The sequence below is a fragment of the Chelonus insularis genome, unplaced genomic scaffold (assembly GCF_013357705.1).
Source record: "Chelonus insularis isolate UGA/USDA-ARS -01 unplaced genomic scaffold, ASM1335770v1 contig_351_pilon, whole genome shotgun sequence".
Lineage (NCBI taxonomy): Eukaryota > Metazoa > Arthropoda > Insecta > Hymenoptera > Braconidae > Chelonus > Chelonus insularis.
This window is the reverse complement of record NW_023276516.1, coordinates 245,648-267,350: the sequence shown is the minus strand read 5'-3', so window position 1 is coordinate 267,350 and position 21,703 is coordinate 245,648. Positions and strand designations below refer to the sequence as shown.

General features: G+C 27.6%; 4 protein-coding genes and 1 long non-coding RNA gene across 11 annotated transcripts in view; 2 read left to right on the top strand and 3 right to left on the bottom strand.

The window, feature by feature from the left end:
- The first annotated feature begins 26 nt into the window (after nucleotides 1–26).
- Nucleotides 27–4,048, top strand: LOC118066632 (peptidoglycan-recognition protein LE-like). 2 transcript variants are annotated; one of them, XM_035082819.1, is made up of 4 exons: nucleotides 27–2,555; nucleotides 3,030–3,173; nucleotides 3,249–3,315; nucleotides 3,480–3,711. In XM_035082819.1, the coding sequence occupies exons 1-4, from the start codon at nucleotides 1,862–1,864 to the stop codon at nucleotides 3,565–3,567; spliced, it is 993 nt and encodes a 330-aa protein (XP_034938710.1). In that variant the 5' UTR covers nucleotides 27–1,861; the 3' UTR covers nucleotides 3,568–3,711. The 2 variants fall into 2 exon arrangements, with proteins under 2 accessions (XP_034938710.1, XP_034938709.1); XM_035082818.1 differs by having other exon boundaries at nucleotides 37–2,555; nucleotides 3,249–4,048.
- A 106-nt stretch (nucleotides 4,049–4,154) lies between these two features.
- Nucleotides 4,155–5,993, bottom strand: LOC118066633 (tRNA pseudouridine(38/39) synthase). The gene is made up of 5 exons (XM_035082820.1): nucleotides 5,788–5,993; nucleotides 5,594–5,724; nucleotides 4,626–5,501; nucleotides 4,393–4,535; nucleotides 4,155–4,312 (listed from the first exon to the last, which is right to left on the bottom strand). Exons 1-5 carry the CDS (start codon nucleotides 5,866–5,868, stop codon nucleotides 4,230–4,232), a joined length of 1,314 nt encoding a protein of 437 aa, XP_034938711.1. The 5' UTR covers nucleotides 5,869–5,993; the 3' UTR covers nucleotides 4,155–4,229.
- Nucleotides 5,994–6,038: 45 nt separating this feature from the next.
- LOC118066634 (uncharacterized) lies at nucleotides 6,039–7,065 on the bottom strand. Its single transcript, XM_035082821.1, has one exon. The coding sequence runs from the start codon at nucleotides 7,045–7,047 to the stop codon at nucleotides 6,073–6,075; it is 975 nt and encodes a 324-aa protein (XP_034938712.1). The 5' UTR covers nucleotides 7,048–7,065; the 3' UTR covers nucleotides 6,039–6,072.
- An 8,128-nt stretch (nucleotides 7,066–15,193) lies between these two features.
- The window catches only part of LOC118066622 (longitudinals lacking protein, isoforms A/B/D/L), a 92,017-nt gene continuing 85,507 nt past the window's right edge, over nucleotides 15,194–21,703 (bottom strand). Inside the window, exon 7 of one of the 6 annotated variants that reach the window (XM_035082760.1) lies at nucleotides 15,194–15,779. In XM_035082760.1, the coding sequence (XP_034938651.1) occupies nucleotides 15,325–15,779 (455 nt within the window). In that variant the 3' untranslated portion in view covers nucleotides 15,194–15,324. Of the gene's footprint in view, nucleotides 15,780–16,538; nucleotides 16,959–17,391; nucleotides 17,763–18,588; nucleotides 18,907–19,192; nucleotides 19,527–19,876; nucleotides 20,134–21,703 lie in introns of those variants that run through there. The other 5 variants (XM_035082766.1, XM_035082769.1, XM_035082781.1 and 2 more) reach the window with 5 other exon arrangements.
- Nucleotides 15,393–16,023, top strand: LOC118066629 (uncharacterized). The gene is made up of 3 exons (XR_004690281.1): nucleotides 15,393–15,471; nucleotides 15,557–15,764; nucleotides 15,888–16,023. It is a non-coding gene; the product is annotated as an uncharacterized lncRNA (long non-coding RNA).

Sequence of the window (21,703 nt, the reverse complement as noted above, 5' to 3'; positions counted from 1 at the left end):
TAATTTTTTAGTGTTATTATTGTTATCTCTTATTAAGTACTAAAATATATTAATAGTTGATTTATCAGTTGTTTAAAATTTTCTCGGTTGGTAAAACAACCATTTATCAGTAAAAATTTATTTTGAAGATTTATTTACGTGTAATCTATGGTATATGATTGACATTAAATACACACACATAAGTATTATTATATGTATTAATATTTATCATGTGCGATATCATACATTAATATATATCTTTATTTTATTATTAACAATTTAAAATTAGCACCGAGTAGAAAAAGCGAGTAAAAAAACAGTTAGCTTTTTTTAAAAATTAAAAGTAAACAATTATATTACTGAATAATTGAGTATACAATATGGATTTTAGAATAATCTAAATACGTAAAAAGCTAGTAAAATAAAACTAGAGCTCGTTAAAGATTATCTACAGGAAAAAAAAGTAATTATGGATTAAACATGCGAAGAAAAAAACAATTTAAAGAATTACTTTGTATTGCTAAGATTAAAAAATGCTGTATATTTAATAAATAAGTGCCTCTTGTGGCATCGATTCAGTAACCATTATTCTAAACAATTTTTTTAACTTATATATAATATATTCTAACATTTTGTTTCTGTATAAAAATACGCTGTGCCTCAAGTTCTAATTACTGTAGGCGTTATTTCATATAATATTTTTTGTTTTGTTTTATTAAAATAATTTTTGTACATTTAACCCACTTGTAATATCTTCTCATTTGTAGTTTAACTTACAAAAAACCTAAGCAATGTTATCCTTATTATGATTTACCAATATTATTTTATAAGTTATAAATTTGTACTTTTTTCTGTAGATACATGACTTTATGCTGTCAAATTATAATTAAATAAAAAATGCATTATTAAAATATTGCTAAATTTCGATCAAATATTCCAGTTAAATATTCAACTTTCTCACCTTTAAAACATAAATAATGATATTCTTAATATTTAAATATCTTACCAATCAAATAAAGAAATCACTTTCTGTTGGTAATGAAGACATATCTGAACAATCGATATCTCGACTCCACTTGAATCGATTTAACGCTCTCAGTCGATATATCAATCGATGCAAATAAATTAATTTAAATATTTAAATCACTAAACACACTACACACTTTTGATGGTAATACTTATACGATAATAAAAATCATTATTTTTAATTTTGTAATAAAAATTATTTGATTAGTTGTTTATCTACCTGTGATTACACCAACAATATTTAATCATCGAATAACAATGCACATATAGATTCACATGATATTTGCAATGCGTTATCAGCCGCAAAAGTGAGAGGAACTTCAGCATATCAATGACACATAGATGTTCGGTTGTGCAAAAAGGAAAAAATTATAAGAGTGGGGCTACTTGTTAACATGTCGACTCATCCAGACACTCCGAGACATATTTGCTTCGCAATTTTTTGAAAAACATTTACTTTTATTTCTTTTACAAGTACAAAATATAGGTGATAACAAATAATTATCAATAGTTTCGCAACAGAACGATACTCCAACTACTTAAAAAAAAAAAGTTTATTGTGTAATCTAAAATAATTATATGATTAGTGAACATGTTAAATTAATTGGTTCAAACACATATTTTCTACTACGTCGTCATATTATAAAAAAAAACAGAAGATCTGAAAATAGCAGTCTAATAATATCATTATAAACAACATTGTTTCAACAACACAAATTTTAACAAGTGATTTAATACTTTTTTAAAATGATTAAAAAACTTTTAATTCCGTTCAGCGATTGAAAATAATGTTTATGTGATCAATGAGAGTCTGCAGTGTCTTCATGGTCGTTCTTTAGAAGTATGATCGTAGGTGATGTTAACATTGCAGGCTTCAGATCTCCTAAAACATCATGAGCAACAAAATGAACTGAAAAGTCATCATCATAACAATGATGTGAATACCGATAACTTGCATGGCTCTGAGGCTATGCATGATCTTCAAAACTGTATTGATAATAATCTTAATAATAACACAAAGCTACCATCTTATCAAGCGTTTAATTTAGAAGATCCTTCCAGGTTTACTGGTGATACAAGTGATATTCATCATGGTCCTGAATTTATTTGTATTGAGGACGATAATGAAGATGAAGACGAAGAAGATTATGATGATGAAGAAGGTGAAGAAGAAATGAATGATGAAGATGAAGAAGACATTGCGGAGAGTGAAAATGTTATCACACAAATGGGAGGATGGACTAATGGAATGCCAATGAATAAAGTTATTCATGAAACAGTGACTGGTCATGTTCTACCAAGTCTTGATTCTTCAAATTTTGGTGAAGTAAATATAAAGAAATCAAAAAATGTGCGTGTTGGTAATACTACTTTATACAAAGGACCTGTTACAATAAAACAGTTTGTATATACGAATTCAAATCCTACTCAAGAAAATAGTGTAAATACTATTAATGAACGAATATCTGACGTTAATCCGAATGATGTGCCTATTGTTAAAGATGATAATAAGACTCCCATTTTTCCTATTCATCGTGAATACAATAAAGGTAAACTAAATGTTATCTTTGTGCTTATTATTAATTATTATTTGGTTTTCGCAGTTCTAATAATTTCTAAATTATTCTTTCAAGACAAATAAAAACAAAGTCAAAGTATACGAAAAATTATCTCAATTTAATAGCTTTGATGCTAATCATTATCAAAATTGATGTATCAAAATGAATGATAACAAAAAAAGTTGGTCAGATAATAATAAATCTCCGAATAATATACTTTCAAATGATAATCAATAATCGATTTTTGGCTTATTAAATGTTTGATTTAGTCTGATTATTGAATGATTAATTTGTACAAACAATTATGTGTTATAAATCAATATTTTTTGTTTCTTCTAATAATTTTAACAAAAAGTTTTGTTGGAATTGTCCTTCAATAATTTCCAGTAATCTTAAATACTTATCTTATCAAGATTTGAATATTTTGATTAAATTGGTAATAAATTATTTGTATAACATTAACAGTGAGAGAATGGCTGTGGACTTGGAGATGTGCAGCGATTTTAAGTGTCATGGCGTTAATTTTTATATCAACAGTAGTGGTAGTTTCAGTGTCTTTCTCACAACGTCCGCCATATTCACCACTACCACCTGCACTTGATCCTGATGGTAATTTTTTATATCATTTCAATATTATTCAACAATAATTATTATAATAATTTGTTGTAATCATTCTATTTTAAGATATTCTCTACGATGGAGTTAGATTTATTCAAAGGACAGAATGGGGAGCTCAGCCACCAGAAGATGTGTTAGATAAATTAGATATTATTCCAGCCCCATATGTAATTATAAGTCATACAGCTTCAGAAAGCTGTACTACACAATCGGAATGTGTTCAAAGAGTTAGAATAGCCCAGATGATGCATATTGAAATAAATAAATGGTCGGATATTGGCTACAATTTTCTTGTAGGTGGAGATGGACAAGTCTACATTGGTCGTGGATGGGATATTACTGGTGCTCATTCATTTGGTTTCAATTCCAAGAGTATTGGAATTAGTTTAATTGGAACATTTAATAAAATTGTTCCACCTCAGCGTCAATTACATGCTTTAAAAAAATTAATTGAAATGGGCGTAAAAAAAGGAAAGATTGCTGAAAATTATAAACTGTTAGGACATCGTCAAGTATCAGCTACTCTTAGTCCTGGAGACGTACTTTATAATATTCTAATAACTTGGGATCATTGGGCAGAAAAGCCATAGTGATTTTTTTTAGATAGATTCACTTGCATTTGAAAATGATTCAATGTATTGTGAAATTGCCAATTTATTTGTAAAACCTGTTCATTTAATAACACTGCCACATTCAGTGGTCAATTATGCTCTCAGTAGTAAGATTTTTATGAAAATCCGCAAATATAACAAAGTTCATAGTCATTATGAATTTAATATACAATTGATCTATTTGAAAATCAATCAGTCGTGATTTATGTTTAAATAAAAATATACTCATTTTTTAAATAAAAATTATATATGTAAGCAAACAATATATTGGTTTATTGTAATTAAAAATATTTTTTTTATTTTTAAAATGTTTGTTAATTTTTTTTATGTTATCTATTACAGAATAATAAATTTTCAAAAATTTTTGTAAAAAAATAGTAATTTTTATGTTTATTTTTAATAAATAAAATCTACATAATTAAATATATTCGTTCATTTATGTATCGTTCGTTGTTTTATTAGACTGAACTTCAATTTTTCTTTTCTTTTCAAAATGCTTTATACGATTCTCCAGACTCTCTAAAAATATAACACGACGTTTGATTATCCATTTCAATGAAACGTTCATTGTTTTATACACAAAAAATATTTATACAAACCGCAGGTGACTCGTTTCATCAGAGGTTGATAAACTTTCGATTGCACACCTTGAATCAAACAGTCAGCTTGACAATTTAAATCATCGCAATGATTTCTTAAGTTACTTTTGAGATCATTTATCATGTGTTCAATCATCGTTGCTCTGTTAAACGATTTTAAAATATAAAAATAGAAATTATTAAAAGTATAATAAAAAATGAATTATATTATTTTATATTTATTTTTCTCTTACTTTATAGCATTTAATGTCCAGTCTTCTTGAAGAGTTTTAATAATTGATTCAGTTTCAGTATCATCGTAAATCCATTTTACATCATCATAGTGGCAATAAAATAAATTTAAAGGCAGTTCATGTGCTAAATTATATTGTGGTTTGCAAGGACAAGCTTTAATGTCAAATAAATCAAGAAAAATCTCAGGTGTTTCTTTCTTTTGGCCTACTAACAGCAAAATGCCCATTATACAACGAATTTGATGCCATAAAAATGCTTGACTTTTTATTACTAATTGATACATTTGGTATCCACTTTCCGTTTCATTTAAATTCGATAAGCAGTCATTGGAACATACAATTTCAGCTTCACTTATCGTTCTTTCAAACGACACAACACCATTAGCTACATCCATTTTACAAATATTTCTAAAATCGTGATGGCCTACGAGATAGCTTGCGGCTTGATTCATTGCTTTGATATCTAGGTTCCCTCGAGGAAAAAAATATTTGTAGGTTCGAAATTTACAGTCGAATCGTGCTGAGTAATTAGAATCAACAGAAGCCCAAGCTACACATTTAATGTCTTTAGGAAGAATTCTATTCAATATTTTACAATATGGCAGTTCTTGATGAATATCATCTTGAGAATCCTGATTATCTTTTAAACTACTTCTAACATCAAGAGAGATCACTTGAGAGAAAGCACTTACACCTTTATCTGTACGACCACAACGATGATAATTCGAAGATTCTCTATTTTCTATTAAACAACTCCGTTTTAATGCTTGAAAAATATGATACTCTACAGTTTTTGTTGTATCTTCTTGTTCAACTAAACCATGATAATTCCATCCTAAATAATAAAACTTTAAAAGAATATGTCGTTTGCGGCATCTAAAAATATTTTCATAATGATTTAACTCTTATACTTATTGAAAACATATGTTTATTATTAATATTCTGTCAAAAATTTGCTATTTACTTACTGAGAAAAGTCAAACGATTTTCCTGATTTTTTAGGTGTACTACTTTTTACATCAGAAATATTAGATTTCTTAATAATATTTTTTAATTGTAATATATGGGCTTCTGATTGCAATAACTTTTCAATAAGTTCCTAGTAAATAAATATGTATTTATTTATAAATTGTTAAAAACAATAATAATAAGTTAACCTTACATTCTTATCTAGAAGCTCCAATTCCTTTCTCGAACTTAAATTTTTATTGGCTTTGGTTTTCTTCACTATCAGATCTTCCATATTTGTTGAACAAATATTTAAAAAATTTAATTAAAGAAATTTAATCCTAATTAACAATTTAAATACCATAATAAATAATATTCCTTCTCCTTATCAAATTATAGATAGAAATATAACTTTTTACAAGTATGTACAGCACTGAGGTTATATCAAGGGTACTGATACCCAGTCTATCGTACAGCACTGATATAAACGCGGGCTTTTTTAAATTTCATTAGAAATGTCTTCATCATCTCCAACATAAGCTTCACCGATGTTACTTTCAAATTTCATCAAATTATAATGACGTAGTGTAACATTTACATCTTTATGTCTATTAATATTTTGTGCTAATGCTAATTCATTATGTTGAACCATCAAAGTGGTGTTGAGAGAACGAATTATCTTCAGACCTAATGCAGTCGAGGGTTCACTCTGGTTAACATTAGAATACATCTCACGTAGAGTTTTGTTGATAGAATCACTTTGACAAGAAATTAACAAAACTTCATTGTACTCAGAATTATTAATAGTATTATTAATTAAATCATTCAGGGAGCAATGTTGATCTAACTTATCACGTTTCATAACAACTTTGATAATCATTGGATATAATAGATCAAATAATTTACCCATCTTTAGAACTTTTATCGATTCTATTCGATGTTTAGCTCTGATCGAGACAGGTTGTTCACGATCAATCATATGAAGATGTTTGATTCGGAGCTGCAACAGTTCACTTGATCTTAAATTTGTTAGCAAAGTAAGTAGTATAGCTAGTCTTGTATCAATAAAACGTTTTGGTTCCATTTCAGGATATTTACCATCTACAAAATCTCTCACATATTTAACAGTATCTATTATCAAATTTTTCATTCCATCTAGAATTTTTTCATCATTTACAGTCAAAGGATTCCTCTGATATCTATCCAAATATTCAATATGTTTAGTAACATTAGGATTTTCTCGTTTAATTGATGCATAAATAGAATTAATATAAGCTGTAGAAAATTCTTTCCCACTTGTAGATGATTTTTGAATATATTTTAGAACTTCTTCAACGTTATCATTTGTTATCTTTGAAACTACTATATTAAGTTGTTTCAATTTCTTTAAATGAGCTTCATGAGTTTTGATTGTTGAAGGTCTGTATGCTAGCTGATCATAATATGGCAAATTAAAATCGTCCTGTTCTGCCATAATGATCCAATAAGAACACTATTGATATCAATGTATCTAATTATACAAGTTATTAAAATAAAATAAATCGTACCAATAAAAATCAAGTGATCAATTTTTCTTTCATTTTAAAAATCATTTTCTATGATTTGAATTATCAAACTGTAGATTTAAGAAAGAAAGATCTAGTTTATTCTAAAGAAATATTATTATAAAGTTGTTGATTTCTTTGCTAATTATGGCCAACGAGCTGTAACTAAAGATTCTTGATAGATTTGTTTTAGATATTTTTTGAACAGATCATTAAATTCCAAAAAAAGAGATCCATTTGTCTTTCGAGCATTGTAATGTAGCAGAATGTCTAGATGACGTTTTGGTAGTTTTATAAAGCCAAGTTGACGTTGATTTTTGGTCTCGAAAGCGCGTCGTGGCTAATGAACGATCCATCTGTGCTGAGTCAGTTACGAAGCACAGGAAACGATGGATAGGGCGCGTGAAGAAGAGAAAGAGGTAGAGGGAATGGAATGAAAGAGGACGTTCTGCCTCCGGCAAAGGCGGGTGGCGTCTCGTCTTGCGTCGTTTAATTTTGGAAGACCATACACCCGGAATAGATACGCCCCCTCGTCGTATTCAGCTTCGTGTTGCCGGACAAATCTGATCGTTATCTGATGCGAATTAAAAATTCACATCATCATCCCAACTTTTTCATATCTCTTATCTCCAACTCCACATTAGCATCAAGACTATTCATTTAATTTTTTGTTTTTTTTTTTGTAATTAGATTAGACCGAGTTACTTATTAACTACAATGTAAAAATAACTGTCACTATGATATGATAGTTCATGGTACATTGAAATAGTAAACTATGCGATCATTTCATTTTCCTTTCTGATATTATTTCGTAAGATCTACCTTCAAAGCTGTCTATTAATTAAGTATTTAATTACGTATGAAATTTACAAAAATTGACTTTAATATTTAGATGAAATATTGCAAAATATATTGATCTCTTGGACCAGTTATTTAGATAGTGATTCAATGGTAAAATTTCTTTCTAAGAGCATTTGCCTCTCATTAATCGATTATCAGTGGCTTTGAGACTATTGATATACGTAATAATCGAAAAAATAATATCCTATGTGATTTCCTCTGAGCAGAATAATATTTATACAAGATTGGTACAAGTGAGCCTGGATTCACGCCAAAAGCTTATACTTTTACACTTTATGTTCTCAAGATGATTTAGTCAAATCACAAAAAAATCTTTCAGATTATTCTCCGTTTTACTTTTTATTCTATTCATTAAAAATTATAAATAATTTGTTGTCTTACTACATATTTATCAATCATATTCATTAAAAAACGTTTTTTTTTAAATTTTTTAATGACTTTTACCAAATAAAAGCTGTATAAATAATTACCTCTTAAAAATTATGAATACTTAAGTATTTATTTTAAAATAAAAAGTTATTTTTTATTAATATTATTATTATTAAATACTATTGGATATGAAATTGTCTGATAATTTATTTGTGTTTAATAATCAGCACCAGATAAATTCAATCTGTGGAATTCAATTGAAAAATAAATAATAACAGAAACATTACGCTCTTCTTTAAGATGCAAAAAAGAAAAGAAGTAAAGAGCGTTGTAATCATGTTCTTTTTATCCGGAAACGGAAAAGTAATAGCAAAGCCTATTAATACCAGTTGAGGAGATATTTCAATGAATCGAAATAAATCGGCGGGGACTAAGCACATCCGTAAGTCCAATGAGATGGAGGAAATATAGAAAACGCAAGGGCGCTTGCGTGCAAGTAAAAAGCTCGACCTCACAACCGCCGACGCCTTCGTGAATGAAGTCGAAGACACAGTCAGTTTGCAGCTGAACGTTCGTCTTTACGTGATTCTTCTTCTCTTCTCAACCTTCAAGATCGATCGTTTTATAATAATCGAAGAATTTTTCGTCATCATCAAACACATCTTTAAGTAACTTTGTTTTAATTACACCATGCTAACCCTTTTTACATTAACTGTTTTATCTGTAATTTTATTTTTGACAAATAAATAACAATTGTTTTTCCAATTGATATAAGAATTAATAAACTTTTGATAACCAAGCAGTTTTGATATTTAATTTTAAAACCATTTGCATGTGAGTTGGAAGATTTTGTTTATTAATCAATTGTATTTGAGTTAAAAAATAAATGAATGTTGTCAGAATGGCTTGGAGTTGTTTTTTCAATTGTAAATATAAGGATAGTAATCACTAGCTTGAAGCTCTACTTATGTCAAAAATCAAAATTATGTTTTTCGTGGGAGGAAGATAAAGAACCAACGTGAAGTCAGAGAAATGAGCTCGTGCAGATACCGAATAATTGTTGGGGAGTGTGATGACGCGTGGAATTCGCTGATTCCATGTGTCTACTAAGCCAGTCCAAACAAACGATTTGCTGGAGAGTCAAGCCAGAGCTTGAGTTAAAGAATTAATAAACAATTGATAAAAATATTCTAGAAATAAAATCATAAGATTTCTAATCAAATTGAATTATCTATTTCTTAAAAGCAAAAATTTCTTTAAGAATTGAAAATGTCATTCTTCTAGCTCATGACTGAATAGCTCCTGGAAATTCCAGGTTATTGCATGAATGATGATATTATGTAAGTTGTGCTTAAATTTAGCCAACATCCGGGTGAGCAAAGTCGTAAATTAATTTTTTTATTACTACTTCCCTGGATTCTTTATTAATTAAATAAACTGTCTTTGATAAATGTAGATAACATAATGTAAAACGAAATCGTAAATTCAAATAACATTTGCATTATATCACGAAGATTTTCGTGTAAAAGCTTGGTCTAATTTTAGTTGTATATATCCTGTACGTTTTCACGCTGCCATAAAATTTACATCAAAAGTGTGTTGAATTTCCAATTTTAACAATAAAAGCTACCCAGTTAAAAGGGCTATTAATGAATAGAAAAAATAAATGAATTTTTGATTATAATTCAATTTTACTTAAATGGTCATTTCAATACGTTAGTATGATTATTATCCTAAAATGTGGCGAGTGTGTTTGTTAATAGCCACGAAGACATCCATAAATTAATTAAATTAGTTATCGTTTGAACAAACCAGGTGGTCTAATTTGTACGTGCTAATGTCTTCGTGGAAACGATATAATACTTACATTTGTAATGCCTTTGAAGCACGAACTAAGCTCAAGAATAAACTATAAATCATGAGGAGATTATTCCACTGCTTAGTTGACTTTTTATGATCATACTTAGAAGAATATATCAGCTACTATTATATTAACAACAATGTTTCACATTTTTAATAATTATCAATACTCATTCTACTTATAATAGATTATTTAAATAAATTGAAATAAAATTATTATTAATTAATAAATAAATAAGCAGTTGACTGAGGATTTGTCTTTTTCCGCTTTGCTGCCGCTGAGATTTGAGTTCGCCAGCAAAGGGGAACAGGCCGATCTTCTTCAACTGAACTACTGTTTTCATCAATCAAGTGAAAATACCCGGCTTCGATCAGACATATCACAGACCAGTTGTGAATTATTTAATATTATTTTATCGATACCAACTACTTGGTTTTTTAAATCCACTGTGGAGAAGAATGTCATACTTGTAAACTGATTGAAATCAGGAGGGAGAAGAAGAAAAAAGCTTTATAATAGAGAGTTTTTAACTCAAATGTATTTTTAGAAGTGTTGGATATAAAAATGATTGGTGTCTTAAAGCCGTGTACGTGAGCTTTCGTACAAACCTATCGTTGTTAGAATTAACGGCCTATTCCCGACTTCGAGGTATTTCCGTCACACGTTAGAGTGTCAGTAGACGCTGTTTCAACCGCCCTCACTCACAAAATACGTCCCTCAACAGCGCTACAATAATATGTCTATGCGTGTCGGTGCGGGCTTAAATCAAGCGTTTTCTTGAGCTGTTGGAGAAGAAAAAAAAGATAACGAGCACAAAAGCACTCGGAAATAATGTTGGTGTGAATAACATGTTCCTGACGATGGCTTTGCTGTTTTTTTCAACATTTTTTATAAAAGCTTACATTTAAAAAATAAGCTCTTAAATTATTTTGTTTTTATTTCCTTTGACATACCTTTTGCTGCATCAGTCTTTTACTTTAATTTATTACAAATACTTTTTTAATTTAATTAAAAATTATTGGATACCAGAATGTTTACCTTAATTCAAAGCTATACTACTGTTATTTGATAAAAATTATAACAGGAGCTTTTCACTTAAATAGAAAGAATAATTTAAACAGATTTATAAAGTGATAAGAAGTATGTTTACAAGAGGATGATTTATTTAATTAGTGGGGTTTTCTATCTGCTGAACAATAATAGACCAAAGCTCTTCAGGAGCAAAGAAACAATGTTGTGAAAATTCATAGTACTATCTTGAAAATCAAGTTGTCAAGAAATTATGCGGCTGCGCGCATACAAACACTTGGCTCAGCCAGTCATACAATTTAATGCATGATGTTAGGGCGTGACAACACTTGGGTGGATTTCTACGACATTTGATTGGCAATGTTGAATTTCTCTATCCACCTACACTGACATATATATCGTAGTTACAAAATGAGTTATGACACACTAAATTGTACAAAGAAACATTTCAGTAACGGATTTCTACTCAGAAATATGTACCGTGTGATATATATTGTCCCCATCGTCACAATCTAATATTAATGTGTAATGATTTAGGTATATATTATGACTTGGTATATATCTATTTGGAAATCATGACTAATGTTCTATCAGATTTTCACTAAGAACTGAGACTTCCTCTGAGATTTAATGAGGCTTTTAGAACTAATTAAACTTTTTTTGATAAATTTTATTACTGAAAAAAGAATGAAAGATATCGTTTAAATATAACTTGGAATTATATTCATGTATCTTTTGACATTCGACGTCATAAATATTAAACTGTAGGCACAGAGCCATATTGCATGGTTCCAAATTTAAATATTTATTTTTTTTTATTTATTTAATTTATTTGATTAGTTTTATACCATGAGTCACTTATTTTTTTTGTCAATTTGACCTCTAGAAGGCAGATAGTCAGATTGATATAATAAATATTACCCTCCATGATGATCCAAGATGATCAGAGTTTCCCAATAGATATGACTCCTGTCAATTGTACTATGTGTACTTGCTTATTCTTTATCAAAATTTTAAAAAACATACTTGGAATAAATAATATATTATCAATATTATTCTCCGTGCTTCACAATATTCCGCTATCTTTTATTACCTCTGTAATCCACAATGTAACTTTTTATGATTACTTACCACTTTTATTTTTGATAATTACCTAAAAGTAGAGCTCTATCTCCATTCCAGTGTTTTAATGTTTAACTGCTATAATATATGACGAGTTTTGCAAAAACTAGAACTTTGATAAGACTATAATTTTTTTTGGAATTAAATATTAAAGGGAAGTGTTGTGTTTTCTTAAGGCCAAATGATCTTTTATCTATGCTAGAGCTGCTTATAAAAATGGTATAAATTTAAACTTATTCCATATTCAAGATGTTATTAAATTAATTTGACATGATTTCAAAACCTTATGTTGATCGTAGTTGATGACATCCAAGTTCTAGAATTATAAGATCTTGTAAATTGATTTTTTGTAGGTTTATAAGACTTGGTAGAAATATATGTCAAAAATCAATCTGAATGAAACATGTATTTTCTTGAACTTTAAATACTATTTAAAGGAATATTGTTCTTGATAAATACAATAAACTCCTCAGGATCTATTCGTGGATAATAGAAGAAAGTCTTCAACTATATTGCTAATGTTTCATCACAGAATAGTTGAGAATGTAGTATAATAAGAGGATTAATTGGACAAATCTGAGAAAATGTACCCATGGCTCATTTCATAACATTAAATACTATGACAGGGATTTGTATGACATATTGTAGTATTCAGATCATGCACAGTCTCAAATTGCGCAGAGTATTCGAATACTATATGGATTAAAGATCTTAACAACTAAAAATATGTTATGATAATTTATTATATTATTCAAGAAATAAATAGAATGAGAAATTTACAGAAAGATTAACTATCGAGGATACATATGCGTTGAAGTAATTGTTTTTTTTTTATTTTGTAAGAAGTGAAAATGAAGATGAAGCCATCTAGAAATAACGATGTAAAAATAACTTCATAAATGAAGTATAAAATAAAATAACAATGGTAGAAATACAAAGGAGTGTTATAAATGTTTCAAGAATTTTTTTCATGATTACATCTGAGCTGTGAAAATTAATTGCTAGAACAGTGTCATGTAGGACTTGAAATTTTTTATTTAAGATCAATCCATCTTCTTATACACAAATAAAATATTTGTTAAGTTCAAAAAGTATATTTTTGGCAAGTGAAGTTTATTCTTGATTTTCACAATTAAAGTGAATTTATTATCTTATATTTTTATATTTATTTCTAAACTAATTACATTATAATGATTCGAACAGATAAATCAGAATTCATTTGACTTGTGCTTGATTGTAATTTAATTCTTTGTATTACAATAAAGTATATTATCTAATTAAGATTATTAAGTGAAGTAAAAATTATAACTTAAACATTTGGCGCATTTAGAAGGTACAAGATTTACTTATTTAAATCACATAGATAAACATTTGTTCTTATCCATATTATCACGTTTTCGATCATTCTGTCAATTTTTATTCTTCATTTTATTAATAATTTATAAATAGATAGAATTAATTTATAAGTTTTCACTTTATTCTTAATTATTTGCAAACGGTAATAGAATTCATTTTTTGTTTCCTATCTTCACTATTTATATCACAATAAATATCAAAATATTAAAAATAATGAATTAAAAAAAAAACTTCAATAGAGTTACAACAATTAGAATTGAAAAAATTATAACAAGAATAGTTCATTTACTCTGTACAATATTGACAGCGTCATTTGAATGTTAGTTAATAATTTATTAATTTCTCAATAGGCTAAGTGGCAGTTGTTGACATAAAATGGGTGCGTTGATGATCACGAAGATGATGTCGATGTTTGAAGCGTTTCTCACAATTTGTACATTGAAATCTTGGCCCAACTCCACACTCCAGACGTAGATGTCTTGTTAGATTACATTTGTGAGAATAAGTTCTACCACATTTTGGACATGAGAATAGTACAGAGTCAAGTTCCTTGGATCTGTGCCAAGCTGTAACAAAAAATACTTCCTTTCCGTGAACACAATCGTTTGGTCAGTTTTAGTGATAAATAAAATCTTTTCAATTCCTCTACTCATACTCAATAAATGGAAAGCATTAGCAATACAAAAATGCATTAAATACGAGCATCTAATAATAATATATAACAATTCATGCTGTATAAATTGAAGTCACTCTGCACATATTCATAACATTATTTATTGAAAAATTATACAATATTTGTATTCTTTTTATTAATCTCAGCAGTTTCTTCATAGCACAAATAATTTCAACAATAAATCTTTGCTTATATGTATATATACGTATATAAATTGTGCTTCTATAGAACCATGTATTGTTATAAAAATGCTTAAAACATAAATGATTTCTATTCATTCCTCTGTAAATTCAACAAAATAATTATTCTTTATATTTTTCACCCTCCATTAACTCACATCACAAATTACCCTTAATTCTATATACTTCTTTCCATTGCATAGTAACTATTTATCGCAAATCTTTGGCAATAGAAATTTAGCATAAGTAACAAAAACTAAATAAATTCTGCTTTGAAAAAATATAATATTTCTTATGGCACTGTAATGACTCATTTATATAAAAGTATAAATGGCGGCAGTGTTTTTTTCCTCTAAATGCAGTTGACTTTTTTTTACAAACAAAAAATTGACTATTTTCATTGTAAAGGTACAGAAAAATTTGGTAATATTAGTTTTTTCATTCTATAAAAATAAATTGGTAAACATTAACCTTAGCTTAGAATGATAATTAGTTTATCAATTTAACAAAATCAATTTTAATAATACATCAATGATTGATCGAGAAAAATTATTTAAAAAATTCATTCACATTTTTTCCCATCATTTGATGGCTTGCATTGATAGTAAAATATCAACAAATTCATAGAATAAGTAAAAATAAACTTTCCAAATTTTTTTAAGTAAGTATTAGTACGATTCATTCAAAATAATATAAATAGTTTAATTTGCCACTTTTCAGTCTATAAAGTTTCTTGTGTCCTCTATAAGCATTCAATTCAAGTTCTTTCATGTTTTTGATGAGTACGCATGTGTAGCATAAGATTATGTTTATGTTTAGATTTTTTATGGCACGTAGGACATTCAAACTGTGGCTCAACTCCACATTCAAATCTAATGTGTCGATTGAGGGAGTGAAGGCGAGTGTAAGCATTTCCACATTTCGGACAATAATATCCTGCAGAATCCTTTGATCCAATATTGATAAAATTGACACTTGATCCTGAACAGACAGGTCCACGAAATGATTCACCAGCAGGTCCCATCGAATCCCCTGGAGAAGTGTCTTGTGCTGATTCTACCGTTGCATCATTTAAATTACATGACTGTGTAGTCTGGTCCATTACTGGTGGAACAAGATTTTCAGTCATCTGCTTCTCAGCCACAAGCCGAAGGTAGAGACTCTGATACTGATAATACCACTCAATAGCTGCTCCCGGTGAGTACGTGCGTTCTATAAAAATAGACAAACAAGATTTTGTCATATAAAAAGAATGATAATCAATGTTGTTCCCATTTTACATTTATTTTATTCGTTGATTATTTTTTTAATTGATTCTAGGTTGAGTTTAAATCAGCGTTGGACCATTTATTGTTGATTGACATAAACATAAGGACAAACACATTTGGGGTCTATTTTCTCGTACGTTTCGACATTTACCATTCACCAGGAAGCACCACAAATAACTTTTATGGGGAGAGGAGAAATTGGTTTTTTCTTAACATTGTAATCTAACAATTTGATTTATCCAGTTTTATACTTTTATTAGTAAATGAATTGTAGAATTTTTTATCAAAATTAGCAACTTTAAAAATTAAAATTCAGTCTTGATTATACATTTGTACTTTTTGTGCTCTTCTAACTCAAATCGCCATAAATACTTCTTGCCACAGTAAATACAGACATAATGAACTGGTTTAATAATAATGCCTGAAATCAAAACAATATAATCATTAGATATTTTTTATAAATATACTGCAAATTATTATTTTAATCTATCCCAAAACTAAACTCCACACTACTATATTCGTCGTTGTATGAATTTTGTATTTAATATGTATGTATTGATGTTATTAACTTGGTATCAGCTGTTTCTAAGTAATCAAATTTCAAATTTTATTAGATGTTATTAGTTTACTTAATATTTATTTATATAAATATACATTGATGATTTAAAATAAAATCAACTTCAATAATAAATCATTAATAATAATATAGTATTTTTTGATAACTAGAATGAATCCATTAAAAAGGTTCTCTCATGTATAGCTCTATGATTACGAAGTTCATATCTGTATTTATATTTCCTATTGCAGAAATTACAACAGTATTTCCTTTCTTTATTTCCACATTCAACTCTTTGATGTCTTCTAAGACTATCAAACCATTTATATCTTTTTCCACAATTATTACAAACATATTGATGAAACTGTGACTTATCTAATGGAGGTGAAACATAAGTCAAATTACTTTCAGAAGTAACTGGTAGGGTGGTATAAGAATTATGTTCAGTAAAATCAGCTACTTTTTCAAGACTATCCGGATAATTTCGAGGTTCCATAGATACTTCAGGCGTTATATCTCCAGTATTTTTCTCCAGCATCCAAAGTGCATCGTAGAATTCCTTCGATTCTGCAAACATCAATATTACAAAATTGTTAATAAGTAATAAATTAATAGACTTTAAATATGAAATCACTCTCATTTCAATATTTGTCCAAGAATTTAAGTAATTATAATGAACAACAAATGCATTCCGAAAAATGTGTAATTTAGGGTCAATACAGAACATACTCAGTTTGTGTTTATCATAAAATCAGTGAATTATTTTATAAAATCTAATAAACAACGTAATTATTTAATATCAATACATAAATTCTATCAAATACAAAATTTAATAAATTGATTTTCGTCATCAGAAGATGCTGGTTTTAAGTTGATCAATTATTTCAAGTCTTTATTACAATTGAATAAATAATATTGAATCCAATCTAATGAAAATTTGTTTAGAAAAGTATATAATTTAATAAGGGTTTTGGTAATTTCACTAAATTTATTTTAAAGAATAGTATCATTCATCTTATGATTTTATAAATTGTCGAAATTCACAAGTTAATTTTTGATGTCTCTTCAAAGAATCAAGTCTTCTGTAGCTTCTTCCACACAGTTCACACCAATGAGCAGGAGGTTCAGCTCTTCCTATCGTAGTATTTGATGAAATTAAATAACCATGATTTCTCATTTGATGTCTTTTTAAACTATCCATACGTGTATAAGTCCTTTTGCATTCACGGCATGTAATTGGTTGTAATTTTTGATCATTATCTGCAGAAATATTCCGTTTTTTAGATTGGAGCTTTTCAAGATCTTTTAAACAGTAATTAACATCTGATGGATACTGCATTGATCCTCTACTATTACATATCGTTTCAGCATCTGGAAAAATAGGGTATGTTTGTTAAAATAGAGTTGGATTTTTTAATAAAAATGGATCTAGAAACATAAAAATACTGCACATAAAACATATACGGAAAACCATTTGGTACACAATATCGATTTCTTAGCTTTGTTTTAAAAATTTTCAATGATTTATTGGAAAAATATAATAATTAATTAATACACATCAAGAAAATTAGTAAATTATTATTTATATGATTTAAACTTTGATATAATCCTACAAACAAAAACTCATGATTTTTAATATCTATATAAAAAAAACACGATACATAAACTCATAAATAAATCAAATTATTTACAGTCAGAATAACAGTGTAATTAACAAGTAAAAGAGGTATTTCGTTACATTCTTTTTTCTTTTCGATACTGGAATGTAGTTCTTTATGTAAAAATTTGATTAATGAATTAAGTGATTATAAAAATCACAGTATTTAAAAAAAATAAAAATACTTTTTTTTTTTACTACATGGCATTGTATTAATATATAAATGATAGTAAAGAATAACAGTAAATAACATTCCTATTAAATATGAAATTATACATAAGTAGAAGGTTTGATTAACTTGTAAACTATATAATTCCAGTAACGATTAATTAGAAAGTTTTTATAAATTCTTTTTACGAAAATATCAATTGTTAATTAGTTTAGACAATATTTTTCAAGTATTTCTTCCAATTGATTTAATATATTTTTCAAAAATTCATCTATCGATTGTCTGTCACATTTTTAAAAAAGTAATGTTACTATATTGTCATACAAACATTTATACCCATAATGTATTAATAGTTAAATATGGTGATGACTTAAATCTTATCTTTGTAAAAAATTATACTGACAAACGACCAAGACATTTATTCATGTGAATTGTTAGTTGGTAATTCCTGAAAAATTTCTTTTCGCATATCACGCATTGCAACGTTGGCTCACTATGACATTCTAGAATGTGACGTTTCAAGCAACTTCTTTGGGCATATGTATTCTTGCACCAAACACATACGTATGGAAGATTCGGTCGACATTTTCTACCTCTCCTTTTTCTTACTGGTAAAGTTTCTGAAGATTCCCTTTTTTTTTCTTCCTTGACTTTAGGTCTGAAGCTCCATACTTTTTCAATTTTTATGTCTGAAAACAAAGAGGAAAGATATATTAGTAAAAAAATTATCTGAATTATTTGTCATTTAAAATGAATAAAATAATAAATATTAATATGAAACTTGAATAAATTAATTAGATATTAAATTAAGCATCAAAAGCTTTCATCATTTATTTATGTATATATGTGAATACATCAATACATTTCATAAACTTTGTACAGTTATATAAACATGGTTATACATTTTGATATAAAAAACTTAATGAAAATAATTTGATAGTAAAATACTTTGATAAAAAAGTAAAAAATCCGAAATAATAAGTAATTTATTTTTTTGTTTTAAGAGCACCAGAATTTCTTTTTTGACATCCCACAATATGAGAAGTTAAGACAAATTTATGTCTAAATCGTCTATCACAAATAGGACACTTTTGTGATGGCATAACACCACACTCAAGTCGTTTATGCCGACTCAATGAAGTTGCAGCAATATAGGATTTTCCACATCTCGTACATATAAATTTGCGATCTCGATATCGATATTTATCATCTTCACTAATTGGAGTTTTGTAAGCAACTTCTAATAAGTTTGCTACATTTGGAGTTGTTTCCACATTCGATGAAGAACGTAACTGCACTCCTATATATTCTGAAATAAGATATTATTATAATTAGTAAGAAAAGAAGTGTGACAACAATATACAGAAAAAGTGATAAAACATTCCAATTTATTTAAGCACATGCTTAAACAATGTCGTCAGTGAAAGTGAGAAAATTAAAATAAGATATAATGCAAGAAAAGTTAAGTTTTTTTCATGATAAAATGTAATATTGAAGCGATTATAGATCAGATGATAGAGAATATTATTTTTATTTAAAATAAATTTATCAAATGACTTTTTTCATATGAGTATTTATTTACTCATATTAAATTTTTTTTTATATACATTGTCAAAAACGGAATTTTCTGTACAAAAGAAAGAAATATTTTCTAATAAAAAAATGGAATCATTGCTATGACATTCTTTTCGCTCTTCTACAACTTGAAAGATGATGAGTAAGCTTAAACTTGTGGGTGAATTTTTTTCCACAAAAAGCACAACTTTGTCTTGGTTCTACTCCACATTCCAGTCTTAGATGTCTTTTTAATGATGTTATCAGTTGATATCCTTTTCCACATCTATCGCATTTGTGAATAACTGGTTTTCTAGCTGGTGGTTTCAATTTGTCAATATCCTTCACCACAAGTCGAGGTGCTGCAATTAAACAAATAATTTTTTGTTATTTAAAAAATAAATTCGAACATAAAAACCATAAAACCAACTATATACGTTACATAAATAATTGGATAAGCAATAGGGGAAGTCACCAGAGACATGAAAAATATATTAGATAAATTAAATTATTTATTAAAAAATTAGTTTTTAATTTAATAACACTCATCATTGAATATAACATTAAATCAAACACCAATCCGATGAACAGACATCATGTGATACTGCAACCGATGTTTGTATTTGAATTTTCTCCCACAGATGTAACATACAAATGTCGGCTCTTTGCCACACTCCACACGTATATGAGTCATTAATGAACCTCGCCAGCAATAACTCTTTCCACATTTAGAGCACTTCCAATTTCTTCCTATAGTTTCTGAAAAAAGAAACAAATTTTTTAAATTGTTTTATAGAGTAAAAAAATATCTAGTCAATGCTTTTAACAATCAATCACCCAGAAACCAATAGTTTTTACAAATGTATTTACAGAAGAATTCACAAAAAATTCAACTCAATACAATTAAGCAAAATATTTTTTATTTATAAAATTTGTTTTTGGTTATTTTTACTATCAATTGTGTTTTAAAAAATTCTGCTTTTTGTGCTTAGTGCTTTGTAAATGATTAGCTAAGCAATGTTTATATTTGAATTTTTTATCACAAACAGAACATTGAAAAGTTGGTTCTTTTCCACACTCGACTCGTTGATGAGTTATTAATGAACGACGCCAATAGTATTTTTTTCCACAGGTTGCACAACCCCAATTTTTCTGCAATCCTGAAAGAATGAAAACAAAAACTCAATATTTATTGTGCTCTATTGTTCCATCACTAAAGATCTAAATGCTCTTGAATTTCAAAAACAATGTCAATAAATTACAGCTTGTGAGATGATTTTATTTAATAGACAAAACTACAGTAGAATCATTTAGTTTTTTTTCAAATGAATTGTTAAATAAAATTAGATATATTGCATATTGAAATTTTCAATCCATATATAGGATTGATAGATTGGTACAATTATTGGAGCCTAGCTGAAAAGAAAAATATTGATTTCTTATAGAAAAAAGTATATCAATTTTTCCAAAATTTTCGAGTTGCTATGTAATTCAAAAATGAATAAATTTCGCTTATTTCAAAGCTAAGATTCTACATAGAAAAGAAGAGAAATTACAGCTTATCATTATTGAATGAAATATTTTATTTTTTATTTTTGCCTTGATTAAATTCTTTTATGAAAGACTTACTCTTTTTCATAGTCATTAAAGTTGTAATTCTTCATTTTTATACTCAAGGAGCATAAAAAATTTAAAGAACATATATATATTTTAGAATTATAAAATTTTACAATACTTTGATTTTCATAGAATTAATTACGTATATTTTGATAAAATATCAAAACTATAAAGCTCATTAAATCACAACAAATGCTAATAAATATGAAAATTATTCTAAAATTAGAAATCGTTTAAAAACAATTGAATCTATTTCTACTGATAGAACCATTCTTTACTGTCTTTATAATCAAAAGATTCATTTAGCATATTTCC

What these genes read in the sequence shown, in the direction of transcription:
- LOC118066633 (XM_035082820.1), bottom strand. Translation starts at nt 5,868, where the DNA reads ATGGAAGATCTGATAGTGAAGAAAACCAAAGCCAATAAAAATTTAAGT. An exon ending in AAATCGTTTGACTTTTCTCA is followed by an intron (nt 5,502 to 5,593) that starts GTAAGTAAATAG and finishes AAATATTTTTAG; the next exon opens with ATGCCGCAAACGACATATTC. An exon ending in GATGAAACGAGTCACCTGCG is followed by an intron (nt 4,313 to 4,392) that starts GTTTGTATAAAT and finishes TTATATTTTTAG; the next exon opens with AGAGTCTGGAGAATCGTATA.
- LOC118066634 (XM_035082821.1), bottom strand. Translation starts at nt 7,047, where the DNA reads ATGGCAGAACAGGACGATTTTAATTTGCCATATTATGATCAGCTAGCA.
- LOC118066632 (XM_035082818.1), top strand. Translation starts at nt 1,862, where the DNA reads ATGTTAACATTGCAGGCTTCAGATCTCCTAAAACATCATGAGCAACAA. An exon ending in TCATCGTGAATACAATAAAG is followed by an intron (nt 2,556 to 3,029) that starts GTAAACTAAATG and finishes TAACATTAACAG; the next exon opens with TGAGAGAATGGCTGTGGACT. An exon ending in ACCTGCACTTGATCCTGATG is followed by an intron (nt 3,174 to 3,248) that starts GTAATTTTTTAT and finishes TTCTATTTTAAG; the next exon opens with ATATTCTCTACGATGGAGTT.